The sequence below is a fragment of the Melanostigma gelatinosum genome, assembly GCF_949748355.1.
Source record: "Melanostigma gelatinosum genome assembly, chromosome: 8".
NCBI lineage: Eukaryota > Metazoa > Chordata > Actinopteri > Perciformes > Zoarcidae > Melanostigma > Melanostigma gelatinosum.
This window is the reverse complement of record NC_136641.1, coordinates 23561542-23583058: the sequence shown is the minus strand read 5'-3', so window position 1 is coordinate 23583058 and position 21517 is coordinate 23561542. Positions and strand designations below refer to the sequence as shown.

The 21517-nt window shown below is 44.1% G+C and overlaps 1 protein-coding gene across 1 annotated transcript in view; it reads right to left on the bottom strand.

The window, feature by feature from the left end:
* The window catches only part of LOC306781100 (cadherin-4-like), a 200194-nt gene that overhangs the window by 104399 nt on the left and 74278 nt on the right, over positions 1–21517 (bottom strand). Inside the window, exon 3 of the mRNA XM_079273787.1 lies at positions 5955–5978. Within this exon, the coding sequence (XP_079129913.1) occupies positions 5955–5978 (24 nt within the window). The remainder of the gene's footprint in view (positions 1–5954; positions 5979–21517) is intronic.

The window sequence follows — 21517 nt, the reverse complement described above, 5'->3', positions numbered from 1 at the left end:
GTTCGTCATGTTCACCAATGTAGTTTAGCATGTTAGCCTGCTAAGTGTAGCCACACAGTCAAGTGAAGGCTGATTTGGTCATGGACCAAAGTATTGGGAACAAAACTACCTCGATGATGGTGCAAGACTAACCGTGAGTGAATCACCAAAGGGATTACAATTCATCCTGAGGGAGAGTGTGACTGTGTGTGACTGCGCAAACCAATTTTCACGGTAATGCATTCTTTTTCCCTCCAAATTAGTCTCAAAAGTCAGGAGGGGAACACCAAAGTCATCAGGATACATCGTCTGAGAACCATGACTGTCCACAATTTTTTGCTAATCCGTCCAATTGAGCCGTTTCCCCGACTGCTCGTGATGCTTGATGAAAAGTTTGGGGGGGTAATCAAAGTCATGAAGATTCAACATCTGGGCACCATGGACGTCGACCACATTTTGAGATAGTTTGAGATTTTTGCCCAAGAAAACGGTGGATTGTTAACATATTTGTGTTCCTTTCTAAAACAAGACATTATTAATGACAATGTTCTCTGACACAGTTCTCTGACAGTTGGGGAAGCGTGCGAAACAAAGTAAATCAAAGCACCAACTGTAGCACCACATGACAGACATGTGATCAACGGAGCATTTTAGATTCACACTGCTATGAACGCAGATGTCTGAAAACAATCAAAAATAATGACTTCAGCTGATATTATAATGTGTTAAGAGCATCATGTTTTCACAAGGACATGAAGTCAGTTGACATTGCGACACATCGAATCATTTGTATATTTTGTTGTCATCACCCAGCTTGTTATTAGCAATGTTCACCGTGTAATTACTGTCAACCAATGAAGTCAACAAACAGGAATGAAAATAGAAAATATAGACAACAGTTTAGTCTGTTCGGGTCTTGACATAAAGTAGACTTCAAGTTGTGAAGGTAATTATCTTTAATGGAATAAAAAAAACAGATCCCACACCCATATTACAAATTAAGCAATATGAATAAAAGTGGATTTTATAGTCTGTCATACATGAGGTGCTTGGATACATATTGGATCTTCAGCAGCTATTTTTGACAAGTAAAGAAATGACTAAGACACCCTGCTCCCACCCATTGAGTGTACTGGTGTACGTATTCAAATAAAAACTGGAACGGCTGTAAATCGTCACTTTGTACAACGTAAACATGGAAATCTGCAGCTCTAACATTGAAGAGCTAGTAACTACTACTCATACATTCAAACAGTATTACTTTCATCAGTTCTCACAGCAAATGTAATCACCATTATTTACGACTTACAGTTTCATTCTATATTGCATTGTAAGGTACAAGTTCCTCAAACATTGAAACGCCCGTAAAGAACATTAAGAGGTTCAGAGATGGGTTTTAAAATGGCAGCATCAGGATCAAGTGGGCATGATGAGGTTTTAATTGCATTATTATTATTTTTAATGAGCCCAGACAAGGTCCCTCACACACCATTATTCACGCCCTACAGTCGCAGTCAACTTGACGCTTGCTGTGGTGCCTCTGAACAACGCCGCAAACTCCTCACACTGGTGCAACAAATGGTGTCAGAGAGGCTGTTTGGAGCTGGATTTGAGAGGCTGTTAATAGCTGAGAATATCACATGAGGATTACTGCATTGTCATTATCAGGTACCAATTGTGAGAGTTAAGCTGTGGTTATTTCTAATCGCCGTGTTAAACAGTGATGCACGCTTTTTTTCGAGTGCCAAAATAAACCAGCAGCCTGGTTTTTTTGCACTCACATTTTCTGTATTTGGGTTATCGAGATCCTTCATTGTTAATTCCTATTTGGATGTCTTCTTTGTCAGTCTGTGCTGTCAGAAGTACCCTTTAGCTAACTGGTAAGTTCCCAAACTCTCTCAAGAGGAGGGAGGAAATGTTGAAGGTAAATTATTAATAGACTTAACTCAGCAGCTCCAGGCTAAATATAAAATGGAGAAATGGTCAATGGTCTGCACGTATAAAGCGTTTGTCTACCTTAAGATTCACAATCGGCCTCTCATTCACACACACACACACACACACACACACACACACACACACTGATGGGGACGGAGCTGCCCTGCAAAGAGCTGGTCTGCCCATCAGGTTCAGATTTTTGCTCTGAGGAGCCAGATGCCCCATATTCCTAACGATTAGAGAGTTTCCATCAATCATTGGCTCAAATGAAGATTCAATCCAAAACTATATTTTCAAGCAGATTCCTCAAGCACGTTAAAGGAGGCTTCGCGAAACCAAGGAGCAAGGAGGCAGAAATACATGTATTCATTGTCCCTCGACATTCCTCAACTGGAGCTAAACAAGTCATTTCACACGAGGGAGAGAAATTACCGGTGTGAAGACGGAATGTTTCCAATTTAGCGATGGAAGGAAGAGGAAATGTAAACGAGGGAGAGATCCGGAAATTTAGAGATTTAGAAAGGAGGGGAGCGAAGAGAGGGCGAGAGAGAAACAGAGAAAGAGAAGTTGTGCAGATGTAAGTTGACGGGTAAATTAGCATGTGCGGCTAATGGGGCAAAAAGCAGCCGAGTCCTCGCAGGCACCCTTTCTCTCTGACAAACAGGCAGCTTGTTGACCCAACCGTCGCCTCTGTCACGCTGTCACACTTTAAAAAAACACACAAAACACCCCCCCCCCCCCCCAACTTTGACACTGGCTCCCTTGCTGACATACTTACTCCACACATTCCGGCACCCCCGCACATGAAGCTGCTATATGCATGTGCACCAGAGGAGGAAAAGATAAAAAATCTATCCGATGGGATTTAGTATCAGAGATGAATTTGAAATGTTCAAATAGCTTTAGAGATGTTGGTGTTCCTTGACTGATATGTTATCTGTTTTTTTTTCAGCAGAAATGAGAAGCAGCGAAAATTCCCGGATCACAGCAAGCATGTTGAATAGAGCGGGTGGACTTGTTTACAATCTGCTCATCAATGCGAGGGGTAAATCTCTCGCCCGCGGCTTACTTTTTCTTTCTCCTCCTGACAGGAATCAACAGCCGGATTGTTCTCTGAATCTCTTGTCATTCATTTTTTCTTTCTTCCAATCCCTTTGCCGTGCACACCCTTGATGCCATGTTGTGCATGTCATCTATGTGCCTGCGTGGTGAGTACGTGCACATTCATGCATGTTTTTGGATCTGCGTAAGAGAGACAACAGTTGCTTATTACCACGTATCAGTGTGCCTGGGAGTCTGAATGTTTCATCTGATCATTAAACGCTGACAGGCTTCACAGAGTGGCGCCACTGATCCCCGTCAGAGGAATACGGGGCCCGACTTCATTAGCCCCGTTAGTACTAAGCTGCTTTACCCTCACTCACGCCTGGCTTAACCTGCACAGTGAGAGATGCTGAGAGGAGAAGGAACAAGATAGGCGGCGGGAAAGAGGGGATGAAACAAAAGGAAAGCAGGCACAAAGGCATTTAAAGAGAGCGGCATGGGCGCCAAAGCCAGGTACATGGGGATGAGGATGTGAGAGACGGGAGGGGGATGAGAGGGCACAGGGCGCGTGAACCTGGAGTTTTCAGAGGCGGGGGAGGGGAGGAAGCTCAACGTCGCGTTTGAACTGAGAGGGATTTACAAATGCAAAACAATCAATTAACTCGTGTTGCAATTCATCAATTATGACGCCGGCGCATTGACAGACAAAGCGCTGAACAGATTCTATCGTGAGGCAGCGATGTGTTGAAGAATTAGTGTTGATCTCTGTCTGCACACACATGCCTCCGCACTCATGCACGAGCGTCTAAGCGCGTAAAGATATGCACACGCGTCGTCCTCCTCGGCGTCAGTTCTCCAGCGCATTCATCTGGTTTCTCCTCCTATCGAGAGCCTCCCCCTCCCCCTCATCTTCTCCTCCTGCCAGCAGAGGTTTTTGGCCGGCTTAAGTACGCCCACGGGCCCCCGAGGGACAGCCCATGACGGATGGCACTGCGTGTGACTCCGATTCGATCCAGTCCATTTGATAAATTTATCGCTGGCATTTTGAAAATGAAATTAGAGGGACGTCTCCTGGAGACTGTTTTTCCAGCACATGTGCCATAAATATACTGAATTTGGCAGAGGAGAGGGAGGAGGAGTGTGAGGGGATGGAGAGGTGTTGGATAAAGGATGTCATGGTAGGGGAGGGGGGGGGGCGTTCCACAGAAGTAGTGAACTGAAGAATAAGGTCACATTATAAAAAGGTCCTTTATGAATCATGATATTGGTGAGGAACACTGGTAAAGGTTACACAACCACCGCCGGGTAGCTGCCTGGACCTACGTGCTGCCCCTCAGTCTGACACATGGACTGTGGCTCTGCGCTCATTGAACAGACGGGAGACTCGTGTTGAATATATACAGATTGAGACTGTGGGGAGTTGACATTGCCGGTGCGCCCAAACGCCCTGCTTTCTCCATCTTTCATGCTCAGGCACACACAAACACACACACACTTACTGTATGCCAGTCTTTTTAAGAGACGTGCACACAAACACATGCTTTATGTACACTATCTTTGCCTCAAGGTCCCCTGGCTCTTCAGTAGCAATGGCACTGTCATCGCTGTATAGCCGGGATATAACTCACGGCGTACGAATGAATACTGCCGGCTATCTTTCTCCACGGCGCTCTCTCGACGTGTGGTACGGGGGGGGGATGTTTTCATTTGACGCTCCTCACTAAACCGATTTGAATCGGAGGTATTGCAACGGGAGGAGAAGAGGAAGACATACAAAGCACGCCAGAGGATCAGACACAGTCATGGACAGCTATAGGGCTGACAAAAGTGAGCGTTCATTCACTATCAGGGCCGCGAGGCCTTATTTATCTCCCTCTCATCCAGAGACAGCGCGTGTGGCTGTGGAGGGATGATGTACACCACGGCGGCCTCTGCTCCCCTTCAACATCTGTCAGGCTCCCGCAACCCACATCACTTACCTTTATGGGCCCATCTGACAGCGTCGTACACCTCATAGTCATCACGCACTGCAGTGTGCGTGTGTGTGTGTGTGTGTGTGCGAGGGTACACTAAGTGTAACCCGACACACAGACCGATTATTACATCAAGGCCTTTGCACAGAATCTACAAGCATCTGAAGCTTTGCGAGGTGAAAATAATAAAACAAGTGTTGCCACGTTGTCAAAGACGCATTCCCCGCTGTTAATGTTTCTCAAATATACATGTTGTGCACATCACAGCAGACCCGGGTGACAATGACAATATTTTCAGCTGCGTTCTGTTCTTCCCCCCCGCGCCAAAAAAAAAACAACAACACCCAAGTTCACGCGAGCACCGCGGGGGAATCAAAGAAAGTTTCAACAAAATCAGCGGGGAAGTTCTCCCACGAGTGATTGTCTGCTTTTAGCAATCACGGCACGTGACGCACCCTCTGCCGTTAACGCATCTCCGCTACGAGGAGCGGAGGTTCTGGGACTGCTGGGTGCAGACCCCCCGGGGCTGTTTAGACAGTTTGACTGAGTGTGTGTGTGCCCCCCCCCCATCATCTAACAAACATCAAAACAGCCCACAGGTACTTTCCCCACAAACGTCTCCCGCCTCCTACACCTCCCGTCTCTCTCCCCGAAGATCCAATATGCAAAAACGATACCCTCCCCCAACCCCACATGAACATACACATGTGGAGGAGTCGGAACAGAACTGTGATTAGTCTGAACATAAGACTCACTGAGAAAGCAATGCGTCGTAGCGGGATGGCGGGATCACTTCGTCTATAGGTGTCAGTGGGTGTGAGTTTGCAATCAAACAGATTGTTCTGCAGCAGAAACACCAAACGACTCAAATTCAAATCACCATCACCAGCGCCATGACATGTTTTTTTTCCATCTCATTGGCAAAAAAAAAGAGAGAAGACACACGGAGCGACACAAGCGCACGTCAGCCATCTGAAGACGCATGGGGATCCACAGGTGACTGATTGAGTGCTGGCTTACCTTTTTGTGATGACACTGTGGTGTCTGTGAAAAGAGGAGACACAAAGAGGGATCTGTTAGGAGCTGACAGGCAGCTGTACAGCACACACATAAGAAGCAGGAGATGACAGGAGATGCTGGGAGGGAAACGGGCCACCCAAGAGGATAAACAGACGCTTAAGCACTCTCATGCACGCTTGAATATGCGAACACACATAGGGACTAGGACGAGGTGTGTCTGAATAATACACACAGCAGTTCCCCAAACAAGGACAGACCAGGCATCTGAGCAAACACATCGCGGAGAGGCCTCAAGTAGAAAGACGAGTCTCCAGACACCTGCAAACCCTTGGTCTCCTACACAATGTACCCTGAGTGAGCTTTCTAATAAGAAAGAAAATAAAAACTACAAAAAAATAAAAACTTTGAGGTCAGGCGAATCATCCTTTCAGCATTTTAGGTTCTTGCTCGGAGCCCACTAGAGACACACCGCTCGCCCACAAGGCGTGGATCAAAACACGGGCTGCTCAGAGGGAAGGATGTACTGCAACACTGAAGAAGAACAACTGTGTGAGGCGTGAGAAAAACACAGTAACTCTAGCTTATAGTCCTCATAACACATTTACCAGGACAGTGTTTGTAAGCTCCCACGGTTGCATTTGCATTTAATAGATTTATCAAACTTGTCGGGACGCAGGAATAAATAAAAAGCAAAAGGGGGGGGGGGAAAAGCCTCATTTTTTTAAATAATAACTTTGTTCTTGCAGCAGTTGAAATGCAGCCAAAAAAAGCCCAAATGGTCAGACATGGGAGGGGAATAATTGAATCGGGATGGATTTGTGGTGTGCTGGGCTGAGGAAGTGACAATCCAAAGCGCTGCCTAATTGCCAAAGTAAAGATGGCGCCCATTGTGGGGGTGGCTTCGTTGTGTTTATCGAGGCAGTGTAGCTTGGGATTGGACTGAGCATTAGGGCTTTACACACTTTTGTTTTGTGAGGTGTTACAGTGGATTTGAGCACATATTGGCCCTCCGGTTATTACATGGTCTGATTGTCTGCTATGCGACTGTCCATAAGCTCTGCATGTCTACCCTAATCTGAGAGGAGGCTTCAAATAATTAGTGAGTGAAGCACTCTCACAGTCCAGCGCAGTCAAGCTTATCACGAAAAGAAAATCATTGGTCCATTTCCTTCTTACCCCGAGGATTTACAAACTCTCGCCACTGTTAAAACCTCCGGGGTAACCACAGAGACGATAACGTATTACCCAACATGTCCCAATCACCGGCCCGTATCCTCCTCCCGCTGCGCTTCTACATTTAAAAAGAAAAGACGATAGAATGTGTCAAACAGACATGTTCTGGCAAGTGCTTGTAGCACAAGTATACCGTCTTCAAGGTTTCCAAAGATTAAGAAACATTTCCAGAAAAACAGACAAAGAGAGAAAAGGAGAGGAGAGTGCTTTAAGGTGAAGCTTTTAACATTGGTACACAAACTCGTGAAAATTAAAATAAAGGTCTTAAAGAAAACTGCCTTTTCTCATCTTTCTCTTCCTCCTTTTTGTACGAGTGTGCCACGTCAGATCTATAGCAGCAAAACCTCAGATAACTGTGTCAATGACAATGTTTAATGTGTGTAAATTATACTGTTATAAGAAGAAACCATAAAAGCCAATACGCATCCTGCCCCATATGTCCTGTGTTGAAGTCCTGCTATTGGAGATCCTTTGAAGGTTCTTAAAGTAAAGTCAATTACCATCTTCAGATCCAACTCTGCCCTGCTACAAGCTGCTGTCCTACATCGTTCTGCACTCTTCCTCGTGGAAAGAAGCCTCCATTTCACAGACGAAACGTAATCGTACCGGTAAAACCTACTTATTCTAACCTCTACTGTTGAGCAGCAGTTCAATTTCATTTGAGAAAAACACAGTACAGTGGATACGCAGCTGCAAGCTGTCTGGGAAAGAGCTTGCAGAGGCTAAACAAAAAGCTGGGGACAACTCCACTCCATCTTGATGTCATTTCAATACAACAAGGCATCATTTCAGTTATATTTCTTTCATTCCCCGGACGTATTACCTGCAAAAACCAGAAGGGGCCTATACACCTCTCTCTCTCTCTCTCTGCACAGATATATAATATATTGGGTGGGGAGAATGTACAACATGCTCTCTATTAACACTGATAATGCTAAATAATGAGCACACGCACATACCAGTTTGTTGATAATAAATTATAATAAAAAAGCACTTCTTCCATTGGCTGGGTCAAAGCAGACACAATGCTGATTGGTGTGAGCACACACAAACATCTCTGCTGTTTAGGGAGGTAAAGAAAGCTTCCGCCATTGATTATTGCATTTCTTCTATTGGTGGTTTATATGGATTTGGAGACTAATTTGCAGTGAATATGCGAGTGGTGTTTTGATGTGCCCACACACCCACTGCAGTGGCCCCGTGGGTTTGAGCATTATGTAAAGTAGGCCGAATGTCAATACAGCCAAGTACGTATGGAAAGTTAAGAATCGGCCAAAAGCATGCCCGAGGATGCCAACGGCTTTATTTTGAAAATTATTTTAGTAAGTAAATAAACATCCCCCAACTCTGTTGCTTTGCTTTTCAGAAATTTCACGTTTCAGAAATGTAGCCCCTCACGGTCAACGATGATGAAAGAAGAGATGGCGAGGAAGACCGACACTAAGACGATTCAGTATTCAGGCAACATGTACCCTCTGAACCTAATGGAGTAGGATGTCAGTTCAAATGGAAAAAAGGCAAACAAAGAACATTAAAATGACATCTATTTACCTTGTTTTGGTGCCAAGACATAGAAGGCCAATGAACAGAGGAGAAGTAAGAAGTCAGAGACATGAAAAACTGTCAACTTGACATTGCCCTAAAGGCAAGGCTTCACTCACTGTATTCCCACTGAGTAAGACAGGGAAGCTGCTGTGCTTGAATTAGTAAACACACCAAATCTCTGGATCTGGATAAATAAAAGAAAAAATAACTTTTCGGCAGTTCTTAAAAATCCATGTCGGCTGAGAGACAACAGGGTTCAGCTCTGACCCTGTGGAGCACGTCCATCGGAGGCGAGCGTCACCGACAAAGAAACAAAACAAAGAACCCGGCGTCAGACCTTGTTCAGCGGTGAAGATGCGTCATGTAACACAATACTCGCAAATTAAAATGAACTCCACCATTGTTCCCCGTGTGTCCTTCCTGCGGCAGCCATGGACATGCTAAAGTGGCCAGCTAGCTCCGCTGAACCAAAGTGCCAACCTGCTTGCCTCAGCCGGGAGCGGGTTTGTATTTTGAAACACCGGAGGCAGCAGTGGTAACCACGACGACACTAGCTGAAGAAACCACTCCAGCTTTCACATCATCATCACGTCCCGCTGCACCAGTCGAGTCTTCTTTTGTCCCAGGTCATTTTGAGGAGGAACTCACACAAAAAGAGATGATTTATCGCAGTTGCATTTTTACCCCCCCGACGCTCCCACATAACGAATAACGCAGAAGTTGCCGCGTTGCAGAAGTTGACGAACACATTGCACCGTACATGACTGTCAGCGTCCCGTTTGTTGTCGGCACTTTTCTGCAGAGTTTGGCACATTTCTGTGCCATCTCTCACTTGCGAGCATCAAAACAGAGAACATGACATCCAAGGAAAGCTTCAACTTGATTGAGAATCCTTCCTCTCTTTTGTGACCAATGGGCTCCTTCTTTCTAGCCCTACTGCATGTCTCAATGAAGGATTGGCACACCTGCACGTGACTCGATTAACGCCATAAACATTGTGTGATGGATATAACTGTAGTTAATGATAGTAGGGAGGAGGAAAATAAAAAGTCTCTGAGCGGATAGTACACATTTCTTAGATTCACCTCTTCACCTCTTCTCCCCTCTTACTCTCACCTTCCTTGAGTCACAAACACTGTGTTACACTTCCCCAGTGTGACCCTTGACGTGAGGCCAGCTGGATCATTTTTGACACATAAATATTGCACAGCAGCTCTTTCCGAGGGCTAGACTGTATTGTTTACGCCGTTAGATCTTTGAAATCCTCCGTCTGGGGATTAAAAGGGGAGCGCAGTTCATTTCCCGATCGCTGCTCAGCATTTCTTAAGTTTATACAGATGGATTTCAGAGTTACTCGGATGCTCTCGGGTCATTAAACTCGGCGCACAGAAGATAATGTGAACACGGGGAGAAAAAAAGGGAAAAAAAACTTTTGATAATTAGCATTAAAAATCACACTAAAACCACAATTTTGGAGACATTATTAATTAAAATCGACCCGCGGCAGTCTCTGACATACTGTAATGCAGATGGTCCATTACAGATGAGGAGTAGCCAGGCACAGAGCTGAGGCTGTGGATGCATGCTGGCTCTCTGGTAAGGCAAATGTATGTGTCAAGTGTTGAAGAATCACGCCCTGATTCCTAACATACACTATACACCCCAGACTGATTGAATTAGACTGCTATTGGAAACCTGTCTTCTATTGACCTCTTAAAGTTGTGGCCTTCCAGCGGTCCGCTCAGGGAATAGTTTTAATTACAGCCAGAAATTGGGTTCGATTTTATCCTCATCATGAAGTGAGGAATCCTTACGGCTAATCATCGCTTCATCTGCACGAACGAAGACCAACGCCATCGCTGTACGGCGCTGCGAGTATAAGCGTGCATAAATACATCACCTTTGTGTGAGCGTGACTGCACATGTGCACGTGTGGCAGCATGTGAGCCGTGTAAAGAATGTAGCGCGTGTGCAGCAATGTGTGCAGCAATGTGTGCAGACTGCGAAAGAAACAAATGCGTCTGTCCTCAGATGGTTAACCGCTATTGATAAATCATCTCCATAATGTAATTAGGATGAATTCCAACGCTGTAGCTGTTCGTCTCTTTCTCACGCTCGCTAGTGGACAGTGACAGCTCATCAGTTCACGTTACGAAGCAAAGCGGCGACTACGTGGCGTAATGGTGACACCGGTCAGTCGGGACCGTTGACCTGGATGTACAAGTCTGGGTGAGGCAAAGATGAATGTGTTCTGAGTTTGTCTCACCACAGACAAATGTGTTATGTAGCACCCAGGCAAATTTGAAACAAACTCGTCTAAAAGAGTGGGTTTCAACACTCAAAACAATTGATCCACTGCCCAACAGTGGAATAAGCTACTATGACATAAGTTGAACTGCAACACGCTTGCAACACGTTATCATGAGTGCCTCACACGGATAAGGCCGATAAGGAGACAGACGAGGCCGGACTGGCGGTAAAAACTTGATGGCTTTTATTATGGATGGTCCACCGGCCCAGTGGGATTCCTCCCAGTCTGCCAGTACACCACTGATGCTATGTTGATGCTAGTTTTCATAGCGTGTTAGGGGGTTGGGGCTATGTGAAGGATGGCTCCAGTGCTTCATCGAGCCAAGATTTCAGGCCTGTTCAAAAAAATCCGAAACACAAAAATTGTGAAAAAAAACAGTAAAAAGCTCTAACGGGGCTATTAAGTATTAATAGTTAACAGTCTTTTCACGTCTTCAGCTATTTTTTTCGAACATGACTAATGTGATTAGAAACCAATTTACTCTACAGGAACATTCATGAGTCTAGGAGGCTGGTAAATTAATAATTTATGATTTGATTCATATGTTTTGTGTTGTGTGGAATGTCTGCACCGTGCTATATTTCCCAATACTCCCACTCCTGGGGATGTAGAATCCTGAGTGACCAGAGTGGATGACCTTTCTCAACATCTCTTGAGAGAAACCAAAGTCAGAAGCACGATTATTCTGCCAGTGAGAAACAGGTGATTTGGAGCTAACAGGATGATGTCACCTTCAGCAGGAAGCTCCAAATTACAGTCCTGATGAAAAGCCATTGACAGCTAAAGACCGTCATCCAGACAGCTCGTCGCTGCCTTTAATCATTATATTTAAACATTTGTGTGTATAAGCATGCATCAATGGTTAAACACTGATCGATGGGAAAGTTTGGAGAAAGTCGTTTGTGTAAAAAAAAAAAGAAGAAAAAAAACACAAAGCACAAGCAATATACAGATGTGCTGGAGACATACATTGATACACAGGCTGTGAGTTTGGTAGTTCTGTCTTTTCTCCTTATTTGTAAAAAAAAACAAAAAACGTGCACACCACGATTCATTGAAGTAATGCATTAAAAGCAAAGGCCTGTGCCGCTTTCACAGAAGAAGACAGAAGACAGTCCTGGGTTTTAATTAGTCGAGTGCAGCGCATGCTCATCGGCTACGTATAGTGCACAGGGAGAGCGGGGAGCGCTGCCTTCTTGCTCATTATGTACTAATGAGTTGTCTATTAATGAAAAAGGAAAGCATTTATTTGGTGAGCACAAAGGGTTCAGCCGGATTAATTACTGCACTACAGCAACAAAATGAAAACAGAGAGTGCAGCATCACTCTTGTGTGGCACATTACCCATTAACCAACTGTTATCACGGCCTGGCGAATGGTGCTACCCGGCACACAGTGGGAGCCGAGACCGTTCGCACAGGCCATTAAAACTTTTTCCACCTTCGGCATACTTTGTGTGATGCATTCAAGCGTATTGTTAGACATGTCCACTCGTAACAAAACTAAAAAAACACATCTTGACGCCGGAACATAAACACTTTGCTATAATGACAGCAATTCACCACTGGGCAGGGATTTCACGCAATCTTTTCTTTGCAGAACTCTGCAAAGTTCCTGCAGAGTGGTGCTCAGAGAACAAGCTCTTGCTCGAGGGCAGTAAAAGGATCTGATTGTTGATTTTAGAACAAAAAAAGAAGGAGGTGAAGACACTCCCTCCTGTCTACATCAATGGTGCTGAGGTGGAGCAAGTTTAAAACGACTAGGAACCAACATCACCAGCAACCTGACATGGTCATCACACCTCTCCATCCTGGTGGGAAAAGCTCAAAAACAGCTGTATTTCTGGAGGAAACTTCAGAAGGCAAAAAGCCTGTGCCAAGTTCTTGTTCGCTTTAAGAGAGGATCAATATAAAGCAGTCTGACTGGAAACAACTCAAACTGGCATGAGATGTGCACGGCACAGGACAGGAGGGCTCTAAAACGGGGGATTAAGACCACCCAGGACATTGTTGGTATATTTACTGAGCCTCAGGGATATTAGTGACAAGAGGTGCCTGCGAAACCAAAAGATATTAAAAAGACGTGTTGACCCTGCTGCCTTCTGGCAAGAGATATAGAGCAGCTTCTTTCTACACATGTAATATAGTTGTGCTGCTTTTTCTGTGTGTTTTTCTTCTGAAGTAAACTGCGACAACAAACTTCATTTTGTTGCGGAACCCTGTGTTGTACAATGACAATAAATGAAACCTTGAACCTTAGTGTGGGCATCATTATATTTCAAAAGAAAAAAGAAAATCTAACTGCATGAAAAATACCAATTGAAAAAGTTAATATTTAAATAAACACACATCAAATACTTCAACACAAACTGCTGTTTTGGGGGAGATTTGCAAAAACAGATGAATAAATGGCAGATCACGTGATCACCATGCAGGCCAAGTGAGAAAGCGGGACACAGAGTGAGGGAGCGGGAATGGCTCGGCATCCTCCCAAATCAATACAGCAGCACAAGTGTCATCCCTGTGGTGATTCTGTTGTGCTGCATTGCTTTTCAAACGGTGATCAGAATCATTCTAATTGCACCGCTAATAGCATGATTTCCCATCGGGGAGGTCTGTGGGGGGGGGGCTCTGGCAGCCCCAGCAGATGGTTCTTGATCAGATATTAGAGTCTGGGCAGCGAGGTCGTCTGGCCCAAATAATTCGGGCCTGCCTGGGGGGATAACAGCCCCGTCTGAACGTCCGGCTCCAGCGCCAGACGAATGGCTCCGTGTCCCGGCCAGACTGCAGGGACATTGGAGCAGTGATAGACTGCTGTCCTTCAGTCTTGTGACAATCTGGGCAGACCAAAATCAGAAACATGGTGTCCGCTGCAGTTCATCTTCCTCCAGGAATTTGTATGATAAATGTTTATGTAATTGCCATCGCTGTCTGTTCTCTCTCTTGTGCAAAATAATCATACTGATCACCAAAATCCTGCTCAGGATTTGAGGAAAAGCTCTCTTTTCATTCCCATCACTCACCATCCCTATTGTAGGAATGTCACAAGGAAATACAAATCAATATGTGGCAGGAATACATTTAAAAAGTGCGTGTTGTAGATTGACAGAATAAGAAGGAGGATCAAGACTCTTACTGTTAAAAGTGAATCTGAGGATGTCAGAGTGTGAATGACTTTTGTAAAAAATAAGAACGATAAGATGACTTCGACATCTCTGAATTGACAATCCTATCTTCCATTTTCCTCCTCCTGCTTCATCCGTCTGTCTCTCGCTGCTCCTTTGACAAAGCCAGAGAGGAAGCGGGGTGAATAAACACGAGATCCAGGGCTTTATTTATCCCTTCCCCTGCGACAGTGGCAGTCTAAATGGCAGGGCTTCGGATATGACCTTCAGTTGGAGTGGTCCTCCATCAGTCATCACTGCCACCCAGAAATCAGACGGAGGATGAGAAGTAGTGGCACCCTCCGTCCTCCTCCCCATCTCCTCTCCCTTTTTAACCTCCCCCGCAGCTGTCCACAGGAGATCTTTTTCTTTTTTACTCTGCCCACTTTTTCTTTCTCTCCTTATTTTATCTTTTATCTTATCTTATTATATCTTTTTGCGGCGCCTATCTCCGTGATGCCTTTCTCCTGCTCACCTGCTCCCATTGTTCCCTCTCTGCGTGAGGTCTTGGCAGGTGTCCGGCATACGTGCCGGACTCTTAAGAGCAAAAATAACGAATACATGGTTTGCTACACTTCAACACATACAATACATCTTGAAGTGAGGAAAATGAGAAAGAGGCAGAGGGATGGGGAAGTACATGATTACAATAATGAAAGGAAACACTTTATCCGAGTAGTCAACTAGTCTGATTACAGTGTTCAAAAAGACAATAGTTAAGGGGTGCCCGTATATGATGGAATCCTAATAATACTCTTGAATCGACTCAATCAAAGGCATTGTGCGAAAAACCGACATGAAGAGTCTCCACTCGACTGAACAACAAATACTGAGCAGGTGACACTTCCAGAAAACACTGCTTAACTTAATGTAGTGGAGGAAATGAAACGTTGGCGTGTGTTTCGTAATCAGCGCAAACACACACAAAGACGAACCTACTGCGCTGCACATACTGACAGAAAGCTTCAATATCAAAGCGAAGGCAGCAGCAGCTACAACATGCGTATTTACTTCTGGTGTTGTAGCAAACAGGTGGTAGGTATGCCTTCTGTGAATATCACCTTGCTTCTTTTAATCGGGATCTATTAAGGTCCTTTTGTTTTCCTCCTAACAAAGATACTGTGCTTTAATGTGTTTCAATGAACGGTGAACCTGATGATGCTGCAGCAGCAGATGCTCTTGAGTTAGTTAGTCGTGCATCCTGCTGGCGTGAAAGGATGAAACAGGAGACCGAGTCTCAAACCAAGACCACTGAATTATCAAACGGTCTAACAGCTGTTGCACATTATTTCAGTATGTTGTAATCTACGTTTTCGGAGCTCTTGTTGCAGTAAATTATTCCACAAAATAATATCCATTGCAATAATCTCCGTCTGAAGCTTTTACCACAAAATAGCTCAGAGAAAATGTTTTTCCCTCTTTTTTTTCAGATGTTTTTTTTCATTGCTTACTATTTCACAGACACACGAGCAAATGTTCGTAACAAATGTTCTTATTTTCACCCTCAGTGCACTTCTCCATAAAAGCTTAATAATGAAGACGAGGTTTGAGGATGAGACGGGGAATTACATCGGCCTCGGGCTAGGTTGTGCATCTCCAACCAAATCATTCAGTCAGAGCACGCAGCATATAGCTGCAGCACATCATGAGCGGATCCTTTGTGTGGAATTAAATACGCGGCTCCCGTTAAGCATGAATCGTGTCTTTTTCTTGTTATTGATAACATGACAAATAAAGCTAAATGAACTACATGCTAGCTGTAAAGGGCAAAGCTTTTAGTCCGACGGTGAGAATAACAGGCAGTAGAACACATGTAATCATTTCCAGGAACAGTCGCTGCAGATGCATCTCGAAATAAATGGAAAATTGACGAGTGAACAATTTACAGCAGAATATGTCATCGTAAAATTGGAATCTGCAATCATCCGTTAAAACAAGCCTTAATCTTAGGCACGGAGACACAATTGCAAATCTTAAATCACAAAGTTATCTCATCAATTAGATTTGACGAAGCGCTACTACGACACAACTTTATCCAACATTTTGTGCTCAACAATATCTGGAAAACAAAGTGAGGCTCGACGTGCTACATATCAATTGACTGATTTACATTTTTACAACTTCCAATTACAATCTCTCTGGTCCTCTCCTCTGTGTTCAGCTGTTTCACAGAGTTTCTGTCACATGACTGTTGGTCTCAGCCGAGTCAATCATAGCTGCCCAGTTATGAGCGCTGAATTTAATGTTTTCTACTGGATCAGGTTTGTGCTGACAAAGATTTTTTGATGAAGTATCAAACTTTTTTAGCTTTGATTTGGTTGCATTTGTCACATGATGTGTTCGAGTCCTGTCGGAAAGTAAAACATCTGACCATAACGTCTGTCGTCCCAGTGAGTGGCGACGATAAAATGTGTCTTTTTGATGATTTCTTTTCTTTTTTAAGAATCCTTAAAACAGCCAGGCGGGTGTTGGGTTTTAGAGGGTTGTAGGCTACAATCAGCACAGATAATAACTGATTAACAGAGAAAACTCATTTCAATCCAGTCCATTGCCTTATGGTAAAACAAATCTGTGGCGTGCTAAAAGTAGCTTGTCCTTAGTCTCAAGGTCTTCCCACTGCAAAAGACAACAACTTTTTTTATACATTTATTTCTGTCTATTTTGGTTTTCCGGGATGTTAGAGGGTGCGGGGGTGAAAGCCCGTCCCGTGGAACAGTGTTACGCCAAACGACCACACACCCACATGTGTGTGTGTGATAAGATTGAGTCATGATTCCCAGAGCTGCATGTAATTCACAGGCCATTGGGTGCAATTCACATTCAATGAAGTGGAAAAAGTCAATCAGACTTACAGTTTCTGGTCAAGTCAACTTTTAAGTTTTCAGTTTGTACTGTGCATCACCAGAGACAGGCCAGTTCAAACGGAACATTTTCACTTGAGATGTTACTCGACAATGAGTGCATTTCTTCATTTAAAAAAAAGAGTAAGAATTGAGTTCAAGTACCTACATTGTTACAGAAGTAGGGTGAGTTCACATGAAACCCTGCAGACTAAATCAATTGTGCTGAATACTGCAGCTTTCTATATAGAACTCCAACATTGCCCGTTCCCTCATCGGGATGACCACCACTTATAAATCCTCCGCCTGTGGGTACGACTGTGTAAGAAACTTTTTTTCCCCTCACAAAGCTGCAACCATTGGTGCTTCTGAAGCTTTTTTGTCACACGCAGAGTCAACGAGAGACCGGGCGAATAGAAGGCGTCGAGACACGCTTCCTTCAAATAGATCACAGATTGTCAGCGTGACGTCCAGTGGGACATTTACACAATTCCTTGTCTATAGAAACGTGGCACATGCAAAGTGCAGTGAATACTTGTCGTCAGTATTGTGTTTGAGTTTCTTTAAACCACTTGTGGATGTGCTGTAGCAGAACGTGACAAAAAAAATCCACACAACAGCCTCAGGGCCGGCAAAGAATCAACAGTGTCTGCTACCTGATTGTCTAATTCAGAGCTCCCCAGGTTTGAGGAGGATGAGGAGGCTGAAGAAGGACACTCTCCTCTTTGAGTGCTGCAGTCTATTGGCTCTCAAAGCCAGATTAAGTTGTCGAGGTTCCTGAGTGTGTAAGTAGAGATGTCCTCAGACTTTTCTTTGCTGTTGCCAAGCTGTTCTCTTTTATGACAGACGGGATGTAGAATGAGCATTTCGCTGGATGCACGATTGAGAATAAGAATGTTGAAAAAGTACTTTGCTGTAGTTCTCACTGCGACCCGCTTTGCTAGATGGCAATACAAACATTTGTCTTGCATTACTAATAAGGTAATTACTGAGCCGTTCTCCATGTGGTGTCTTCGTAGCATAATTGTACTTTTTTGTTTTCAGAGATGCTAGTCTGATGCAGCAGAATGAAGCATGCTGTAGACCTGGACACACCGGAGGCCCATCATCTCGTGAATGGAGCCTTAAATCGCCCAGCGTGTGGAGATAATCGTCCCTCAGTTCGAATAGAAAGAGCCAACAGCTCAACAACAACAGATCAAGTGAATCCTATTGAAGCTCAGATGCAACATTCGCGATCTGTCTTGGAAAGCCGATGGACCTCCTGGTGGTTGTTTTTTTCCGCTCTGACAATCGAATGCTTCTCTCTCATTCTATCCATCCGTACTCGGGTCCTAAAGCAGTTTTCAAGGTTGAAGAGGGAGAAACTATCCTATCACAGCTCTTCTTTGAGGACTATCTGCTCTCTCTCTCTGCTGTCCTCTGCAGGGAGAACAGTAGCGCTCCCATGATGACTAGGAACGAGGAAGAAGGATTAGACTGAGATGGCAGGGAGGCTTAATAGCGATAAAACACTTTGAGGACGACAAAAAGACCGGACAACCAAGACATATTGAATGACGACAAAGATAAGGAAAGATGGAAAAGAAGGGAGTAAAGAGCAAAAAAACAGCAATACAAATATTCTCGCATGCAAAAAATGCATACACCCATGTGATACATACCTAAAGTGCACACTTATAAACTAACATACTGTATATGCTCATTTCCAGTATGAAGAAAAAGACTGCAATGGTGGCCTTCAACAATTCTCTATATTTCTCTTTTTTTTCTGCACATTCCAAAGTACATCGTATCTCTTGTGAATCGCAGCCGAAACAAAGAAGCACGATTCTTCAGTGGACTGTGTTTACAGTGGGCTCTAGACACGCCACTGTCCGGAAACGGGAGGAGGGGGGAGGAGACTCCCAAGCGTCTGGAAGTTGGCTGGGAACCGTCTGGCAGCCGGCAGGCAGCCAGGAGGCCTTCGGCTGGGAGGGGAACTACGAGCTGGCTGACATCTGTAACTGTGCGAGAATCAATCGCAGCGGCTCTTCTTTCTTCTGTCAATGAGTGAAGGAAACAGAGAATGATGAACGGCGTAGGAGAGATGTGAGAACATGAACTGCGTCTTCCAGAGCAGAGTGATAAAAGTAGTCATTACTGCAGTTTGCTGCCCACTCTTTTACATGATTTACTGCATTGAACCGGCACAGAACAAACACGGAATAATAGAATGATGCAATGTCCTTGTTATATTACTTTTAAATGTGTTTTAATGGAAGCCGATGGACATAAACTAAGATTAAAAAATGATGCACTTAATTAATAGTTGTATTCAGGAAGAGTCACTGCATTCCTACAGATTTATTATAAAAAACAAACCGAACATGAGCTGTGAATAAATAACCGCAAACAACCTCTAATGGACCTTCGGTACTTCCTTTTCGGTTGTCCTCCCTCCAAGTGCATCCATTGACGAACAACAGTGACACCTGCACACTTCATAAAATAATGTGCAGCGCAGCAAAGTCAACCACCTGAAAGGTTCTGCCCCCATGGAGTCTTCTGGAAACTCATTTTATTCACGGCATTAAAGCTGTTATCGCATGCACGTATTAAACCACGCCAGCTTGTCCACAAGTACAGAGGCAAAGCTTTTAAGCAAATGGCAGTTGTGGAAACTAAAATGGCAATGTTGAAAGTCAATTCAATAATAGCTGAAAGCCGTTACAGCATTGTCATTAACAAGGTTGCTGGGAATGCAATTAGCCCCCTCACACTGCGTACGGCAACACACAAGGAAAAACCACCAGAGAAAAATGACAGAGGGACCTGAGAGGATGTTGCACTCGCTGGAATTACAAAAAGACAAGATAATAGCGAGGCTGAACAAACTTCAGGGGGGATATGGAGTGAGCACCTACAATACATCCCAATTCTGTCAACATTGAACTATTTCATTTGGGTACTTTGGGCACATGCTCCGACTAAATAGGGGGCAGCATTTCACCTCTTGTACTGGGTCCATACAATCTAACTTAAGAGACATCAGTCCTAAAAAAAAATGTAATCAAATTTAAAAAAAGCCAAATTCTAACGAACAACAGGGCCATTATGAGTACAATTAGACCAAAATGCTGAAACTTTGAAAGGCAACTATATTCCTGTCCAAAAATCTCCAAGTGTGCCATCAACCTTCAGTTAACGTTCGCCATCTTTGTGTTAACTGTGCCACTAACCTTTCTTATAGTTTGTTTATGAGGTAAAATACAAAGTGGAAGAAGAAGCCAGAGAAGGACTTGTTTTTTTTGTTATGCCCTCACCACCAGAAGACTACTTCACTTGGAGGAGAGCGGCCAGCAGCTCCAGGAGATGGACCTTCAGTTAGCGGAGCTGTAGCAACTCAAAATAATCAATCTCAAACCGCCGGGGGTCTGATCCCGGGGGACACCCCGCCAGATTAAACTTTCTGTTGCTACACTACCCACTATCCACTACCCACTATCGCCCCTTAAACAAGACAGGATGTAGAACAATACACAGACATCTTTGATATAATGTCAAAACTCTTACTTCTTCACATTCTGTTGATGTTTGTTGAGTTTTGAATGTTTCAAACTAAAAGTCTGCCCATATCTGACACATTGAAAATTTAAGCTTAAACCCATTGTCCCAAAACCAGAACACGGAAGCACAACAAACTCTTTGATTAGCCCCAACAACAAAACATCATGTCCACTTTAAATTCACAGGGCAGTTTGACCAAACATTGAGAGTGAAAGTGGGCCATGCTAAAGGCTACAGGTCAATGAAAGAGAAAGAGTAATGGAAGACGGACACAGACAATTAAGACGGACAGATATTTCCTTTCAGAATTCATAAGCCACAAACGTCATTTGACTTTCACAAAGGCAAAACTTCCTCTGTTGTGTAAATACATTCAACGGTTGAAGGCACGTTTCCCCTGCAAGGTTTGGTTGCTGTGAGACTGCGTTTGCTGAAATGTTCGTGAAGGAGGATGAGGTCACGGCTAAATGAATGATAGGCATCACTGTCGCACGGCAGACTTCCAGCAGGTCTCCTCGGAGATAAGAACCAGCTGTCTATCCCCAACACACTGTTGTCAAGGTCACTCCTCGGCTTATTACGGAAAAGCCTCAAAGCTAATTCTGAACCACAAAACTCTCGTTCCTTTAGCAGTGGAAGAAGTAAGGACGTTCTTTTTGTCGCATCAAGATATCTTGTTGACCCAACCTCTTAAAAAATCGGTGTTCATATAACGAACTACGGCTGTTTCCTTTAGACATCACAATGTACATTTTTTCCATCAGCAATAACGAGCGATCTCATGAGAGATTACCACTAAACATATTCAGCACCATTTACACAGTGCTTCCACTTAAAGTTACCGTAGGGAACTTTAATTGGTTATGAAACAGTCTAAATTCAATGCTGATGTCTCTGTATGACCTCCATAATGGAGACCATC